This window comes from Hemicordylus capensis, chromosome 6 (genome assembly GCF_027244095.1).
Source record: "Hemicordylus capensis ecotype Gifberg chromosome 6, rHemCap1.1.pri, whole genome shotgun sequence".
Lineage (NCBI taxonomy): Eukaryota > Metazoa > Chordata > Lepidosauria > Squamata > Cordylidae > Hemicordylus > Hemicordylus capensis.
In genome coordinates this window covers 27,144,395-27,151,949 of record NC_069662.1, presented here as the reverse complement: position 1 = coordinate 27,151,949, position 7,555 = coordinate 27,144,395, and the positions used below count along the sequence as shown (strand labels likewise).

The 7,555-nt window shown below is 40.8% G+C and overlaps 1 protein-coding gene across 1 annotated transcript; it reads left to right on the top strand.

The window, feature by feature from the left end:
* The first annotated feature begins 342 nt into the window (after window positions 1–342).
* LOC128330044 (vomeronasal type-2 receptor 26-like) lies at window positions 343–7,085 on the top strand. Its single transcript, XM_053262205.1, has 2 exons — window positions 343–435; window positions 5,287–7,085. The coding sequence occupies exon 2, from the start codon at window positions 5,289–5,291 to the stop codon at window positions 6,183–6,185; it is 897 nt and encodes a 298-aa protein (XP_053118180.1). The 5' UTR covers window positions 343–435; window positions 5,287–5,288; the 3' UTR covers window positions 6,186–7,085.
* Window positions 7,086–7,555: the final 470 nt, after the last annotated feature.

Below are 7,555 nucleotides of genomic sequence, written 5' to 3'. Positions count from 1 at the left end.
TAGTGCTGGTGCTATGGGAGAAGTGCCCAGTGTTCCTGAAGAGTTCCAAACTAGCACTGTTCACTATACTGCGCAACCCTCAGTGATGTATTTTCTATGTCACAGAGTGGCTGCAGGGGAAGGTAAGAGAATTGAAATCCCCCATACACAACTAGCAGAGCTGAGTTAGTCAAACTCTTCCAAAGCTTCAGTTCTTCTCCCATAGCACTGGTGCTTCATTAGTATGAATGTCAGCTAGTGTTAAGTTATTTGATGAGCAGGACGAATAGCCATGCATGTTCTCTCTCTCTCTCTCTTTGGGGGAATAGGTGCTGCCACTTTCTGTGTGTAATAACCATTGCCATCCAGGTTACAGCAAGAAAAAAAAGGAGGGAAAATCATTTTGTTGCTATGAATGTGTTCCATGTCCAGATGGGAAGATTTCAGATCACGATGGTAGGCAATTTAATATACACTATTAAAATTGATTCAATGCCTGAGAGAGCATCATGTTGGAGCACTTTTATGGCAGCAGTGCTGATGTGGAAGGAGATTTCTATTTGGCAATGAACCCAAATCATGATGCTTATCTAGCTACATTAAACTTCCCAGTAGGGATGTGCACATAACCTAAAAACCTGGGTTCAGCTTGAATCAAATCATACTCAGTTTCAGAAGATATCAATTTATATCTGAGGCAGTCAGTCTCCAGTTACTGCCAACTCGTTTGGTGGCTACACAGAGGCGGGCCTTCTCGGTCGCTGCCCTGAAATTGTGGAATGTGCTCCCTGCTGAGGCACAATCCTCCCCATCTCTGGCAATTTTCAAAAAACACCTGAAAAACCATCTTTTCACCCAAGCTTTTCACAATATTTTGGGGTTTTGATTTCTGTTTATTTTTAAATTGTTAAATTGTTTTTAAGTTTTTGTCTATGTCTTTAATTGGTTTTATGTTGTTGTAAGCCACCCAGAGACAAACGTTTGGGGTGGTATACAAATTTGATTATTATTATTATTAACAACAACAACAACAACAACAACCTAGTGTAATAATGTTGCAGTAGGCCCAGTTAGCCCAATAAAATATTTACGAGCAATCTGAAAACCACAACATTCACCTGCAACGTAAATTTTTCATGCTTGGAAGGATCAAACCATGTCTAGAACCCTAGATTATCCCTATATGCTTTGCAGCTTTAACCACCAGTAATAACCTAGATCAGCAAATAAATGATGAACTGAGCATCTGCCAAGCTTTCAGTGGGGTCAAATAATAACTCTCAAGCTGTGTCCAAGGTGTGATCGAGACCTGAGAATCATTTTTCCACCCTAAGACTGATGATAAAATAAATGCCCAATGATATGCCTGAAAATGTGGAAAATTAAATCCACCTTCCTCAGTAGGTGATTGAAGTGAAAATCTGGGCAGGTGTCCTTGCCATAAGAAGTCATTGACTAATTTATAAACTTGGTTAAACTATGATCAACGTATAAGAATAGCCCACTGATGTAAATAATTTTTCATTTGAACCAAAACTTGGAAAAAATTAAATTTACTAATTGAGAGGGATTACTATGCTGACTCCGGGGGGTCTTTCCAGCATGCCCTGCACACTCACGTAGGGCATGCTGGAGCTTCCGGGGGCTGTAATGGAGCCGGCAGTCATGTGGGCGGTCGCTTTGGCCGCCCAGAGCGGACTGCCTGCTCGTCTGTGGGGAGAGCGGGCTAAGCCCGCTCTTCCCATTCACCCTCCCCAGGCGGGTCTCTGTGTTGAGACCCGCCTCAAAATGTCATGTGCATATAGAATCAACTTTTACTCAGTCCCACCTAGTATAATGCCTTTTATCTTATCCGAGTCTCTAATAGCACAAGCCAGAGGAACTAATACTAAATTTTTAAAAAGAGGCAGGCCTAACATGTGCCCTGTTCTAGCCTAATTGAAGGAGAACAAGAGCCCATTGGTGATGACTCATGAATAAGGAGTCTTGTACAGCATAGTAACGCAAGTCAATAAATTTGGGGAAAATCCAAATTTAATCAAAACATGTTTCAAGAACCCCAGATGGAAATGCCTTCTCCTCATCTAAAGAAATTTTAGTGGCCAAGTCCTGGTTCTCCAAGATAGAGCTAATACATCAGTCAACAATCTAATGTCTGATCTTTGGTGGCCAGATATAAACCCAGTCTGAACTGGATGAATAATGGTTGGAAGCACAGTCTGCACCCTACATGACTGTGCAGCTGTCAACATCTTAGCATCAACAAGGAGATAGGTCTATAGGTAGTGCATAATCCTTTATTGGAACATAGGAAGCTGCCATATACTGAGTCAGACCATTGGTCTATCTAGCTCAGTATTGTCTTCACAGACTGGCAGCAGCTTCTCCAAGGTTGCAGGCAGGAATCTCTCTCAGCCCTCTGGAGAAGCCAGAGAGGGAACTTGAAATCTTCTGCTCTTCCCAGAGGGGCTCCATTCCCTGAGGGGAATATCTTACGGTGCGCACACTACTAGTCTCCCATTCATATGCAACCAGGGTGGCTCCTGCTTAGCTAAGAGAACAGGTCGTGCTTGCTACCGCAAGACCAGCTCTCCTCTTGGGTTTATGAAGAACAGTTATATTAAGCTTCATTAAAAGAAAGTGGGGAATACTTATTTTAAAAATCATCTTTATAGACCTCCAATAAAATTGGAGCAAGGAAACTAATATATTTCTTGTAAAACTACATGGGAAATCCATCCATCCATCCCTGGGGCCCTTCCTGATTTCATCAATATAATTGTAGTGATTGTTTCCTGTAGAGAAAGAGGTGCATTTAAAAGTTTGATCTGATCTTGTGTAAAATGTGGAAGATGCACCTTTTGTAGGAAACTATCTATGTCTGCATCAGTATTAGATATACTACCGGTAGTACTGTACAGTTTGGAATAAAATTCAGTTTATGAATTCAGTGTCTGTTTAAACATTGCCTTGTGTATCAATAATTATTTAGTTATAATGTTATACTGCTTTATCTGCTTCAATCTACAAGCCAAAGGTTTACTAGTTTTTCCCCCTTTCCCAATATCTTTGCCTAGTGCAATTCAACAAAAATTCAGTTTCTAAGGAGACTTACTTATTAAGTTCATATTTAGCTATAGGTAAAGTTCTATATGACTCAGGAGAAGGGTGCAATGCATATCAATAAATCCTTCCCTTGCATCTCAAGATATACCATCTGAGCACTTTGTTGCCTTTTTAAATGTGAAAAGTAAGCAATAATCCAACCTTGCAAAAATGCTTTAAATGTATCCCAGTCTGGGGATAATGATGTAATAGAGCCTCTGTTTAAACAAAAGAAACCTCCCTCCATCTCCTGTTCCATTTGTCTAGTAAACTGAGGATCATTCAACAGGGATATGTTCATATACCAGTTAAATTAGGTACTGGAACAACTTTCCAGATGAACAACCAACTCAACAGGGCATGATCTGAGCTTGGTATGGTGTCAATGTTGCATGCCTGAACTCGAGATACTAAAGAATTAGATAGCAAAAAATAATCCAACCTAAATGAGTTTTTATAAACAGGAAAAAGATATATTCTCATGAAGAGTTTGATTCAAATCCTCACCCAACAATAATCAAATGAGCATGCAAATGTGCAAAAGAGCTTTGTATTAATTATGGGGAATCTGTGACTAGACCATAAAAAATTATTAATGCCAAGTGTTGACCACCCATGCTAGCAATAAGTATAAGAAAGGGACTTTCATCATCTATTATTTCCTGTTCAGCAATTAGAAGATTTGTGAATAAAAATAGACATGCTCTTGTTACATATGTATATCTCAATATACAAAGATCAAGAACAAGCAAAGTTTATTTAGAATTATTCAGTTGTAGAATTACAATAATATTATTACAATTATTCCTTGTAGAATTACGACTTATGTAGATGTTCCCCACCCATGCCCCTTGTAGAAGCAATTGTTCAGATGGCAAAATATGCGTTTCTTGTAGGAAAACAACCTCAATAGCCATTTCCCCTAACTTGGCCAACACCCGGAGGACCATCAAAGGCTGATGAAATCTGTGGACATTCCAAGTAACCATAGTAACCACCATACTCAATTACTAAAAACTTTGCAGCAAGGAGGCAAAACAGCAGAAGGAAACAACTTAAATGGGCTCATTTAAAAAAGATAAATAAGATAAATATGTGTAAGGATAAAGAGGTGAATGAATAGAACTTAATAAAGTGTTAATGTTACAGTACATAATTATTAATAGGCAAAACTTAATGCAATACCAGCACTAATTAACCCAATAAGTTAAAAAGAAAAATATAACAAACTAAAAGAAGATGAAAAACAAAACAAAAATAACACACACAAAAATCCATTTGGACCTTCTGAGTCTAATGTAGTAATCTTCGCTCACAGTACACGCCCATGGACCCCCCTGTGAAAAGCAATTAAAGTCAGGATACACCCTGCAAAACAGGATTCAATGCACGAACCTTGAAGTGAAGATAAGAAACCATTGGCAGATATTCAAATATCAGTGTTAAAGAGTTAAACCACAATTGACCAGCTCCACACATGCTCCCAGAGAGCACATCATGAGATCTCAGAATTTTTTGGAGATCACTGCAGTTATCCAGCATTTAACCTGATTCCTAATTAATGAGGCTAGCTGATTGCAGTTCACTCTTTAACCGTAATTGTTTTGGTTATGAGAACATAGCCATTGATTCCTTTCTCACACTTGGTGAGGAGGGCTTGTGGGTGTGTGGGGAGGAAGGCTTGAAAAGCTTGTCACTCCCACAGACAATTGGTTTCATGTGTCCAGGCACAGAGATCATGCACGCAGAAATTCATATGCCCCCTCTGTCAAAGTGGCAGGTTGGGGGCAGGGACATGCCCTACCCCTGAACTCCCACAATGCACCACACGAGTGCACGCTGCATTGTGGAGAATCCCCACATCAGTGAACGGGTGTTTCTCACTGCTTCAGCACTGGCTGCAAGCAGCCAGCACTGTCAGATGACCAAAAAGGGGGGGGGCTAAGGGAGGTTTTTGAGCTGAGGTAAGTGACTCAGACTTGTAAAATATAGATAAAACTAAGTTAATCAACTATAGTGTGAACAATATCTTAAATATTTAAAAATGGTTAATATTTTAAATGAATTATCAGTCACTGTTATGAATCAGTTCAGACTCTACAAGGTGAAAGACCTCCTAACGAGCAACCTATTTTCAAAGACTGAAAGGACTTCCATTTCAAAAAAGTGATATAATTATGCAGCATCTATTCTATTTTTCAGATATGAATTATTGTTTCCAATGCTCAGAAGATCAATTTCCAAACAAGAACAAAGACCAGTGCCTTTTCAAGAGATTGAACTTTCTCTCCTTGACAGAACCTTTAGGGATCACTTTAGGTTCCTTGGCAATTTCTTCTTCCATGAGCACAGTTTTGATTCTAGTAGTTTTCATCAAGAACCAAAACACCCCCATTGTCAAAGCCAACAATCGGGAGCTCACCTACACTCTCCTCATCTCCCTGCTGCTCTGCTTCCTTTGCTCATTGCTATTCATTGGCCGGCCTCAAACCCTGACCTGCTATTTACGACAAACTGCATTTGGTGCCATCTTTGCTGTGGCTGTGTCTTGTGTTTTGGCAAAAACCATCACCGTGGTTCTGGCTTTCATGGCTATCAAGCCAGGTTCCAGGATGAGGAAATGGGTGGGGAAAAGACTAGCCCATTCTATTCTTCTTGTCTGCTCCCTTATTCAAGCTGGGATTTGTGCTGTGTGGCTATGTACAGCTCCTCCATTCCCAGATTTGGACATGCACTCTCTGGCTGAAGAACTCATACTGGAATGCAATGAAGGATCAGTCACTATGTTTAATTTTGTCCTGGGGTACCTGGGATTTTTGGCCGTTGTCAGTTTCAGTGTAGCTGTCCTAGCCAGGAAGTTGCCAGACAGTTTCAATGAAGCCAAGTTCATCACTTTCAGCATGTTGGTCTTTTGCAGTGTTTGGTTGTCCTTTGTTCCATCATACCTGAGCACGAAAGGCAAATACATGGTGGCAGTGGAGATCTTCTCCATTTTGGCCTCCAGTGCTGGGCTACTGGTTTTTATCTTTTTCCCAAAATGCTACATCATTATTTTAAGGCCTCATTTGAACACCAAGGGTCAGCTAATTATGAGAACTTAGGAAGAATCTAAGATCCAATCAACTACACGTGATGGTTAGAGTGTTACTTGCCCTGACAAAGTTCATTTTTTCTTTGGTGAATAGAAATTAGATAGAATCCCCAGCTACTGCCTCTTTTCTGGTGGATTAGAGGTCAAGCTCAGTTGTAATTTATCCCAGAAAAAAATCCAGTTGCACTAATAAATTAGCAAATATATGAATAATTTTTCCACCAACATGTGCTTTCTGTGTAGGTGATTAAAATGAGTGCACAGCCCTCCAGTATCTACATCTAGAGCTTTGCACCTGAAACACTTTTGCATTTCATACACTTTTGATGAATGTTAGTTTATATTACTTTTTAGGACTGAAAGAAGAGTGGAGAACAGTTGAATAGTAGCATGAACTACCCTGTCTTGCATTACATGGAACTGCAGCAGACAGACCATAGTACAAGATAAAGTACTATGAATTCTTGGCTGTTTTTGCCTTAGCCCTTTTAGAGGCTGTAATGGTGTGCTGATTCATGATTGTGGGGTAAATTCATGGATAATATTTATTTTATTTTATTTTATTTTATTTTATTTTATTTAAAATTAAAATAAGGAAAAGATCCAGAAGAGGTCAACCAAGATGATCAAGAGGCTAGACGACCTTGCTTACAAGTCAAGGCTAAAATGGCAGGATAGGGGGCATACCTTAATCTCATAGTTGTGTGGCTTCCAAGGTAGGCATGTGCCAACAGGTCCGGGGGTCCGGTGGTTCAGTCCAGTGGTTTGGGGGTTCCGGGTTGAACTGAACCCCCCCAAGCTCCATCCAGACCAGAACTGAACCCCTTTGTAAGTTCAACCCTTCAGTGGGCTTCCTGTGGGCCGTGGTGGAGGGGGAGGAGTCCGCAAAAGTTTCCCTTCACCCACTGGCCTCTCAAATCACTGCCATGGCCTGTTCAGATCCTCTCTTTTGGCCCATTTGTGCCTTGGTAGATCATCACGGTGGTCATTTTAAAAATTGGGTGGTGGCCATTTAATTTTTTTTAAAATGGCCGCCAAAAACAAAATGACCACTGTGCATGCACAAATGGTCTCTGCGAGGCCCTAGGCCATGCCAGGCCTTGCAGAGGCTATTTGTGCATGCGCAGCGGCCTCCAAAATGGCCACCGTGATGATCTACTGAGGCCCAAATGGTCCAAAAAAGAAAGTCTGGATGGGCCGCAGTGGTGATTTGGGAGGCTGGCGGGGGGCAGGGGAATGTTTATGGACACCCCCCTGTGGTGGATAGGAAGCTCCCCTGAAGGGGCAGAAGGTAAAACAAAATATTTAATTTTTTTATTTTAAAAAATCACACACACACACCCAGACCGAACCAGACTGGGGGCGGGGGTTTAAGGGTGC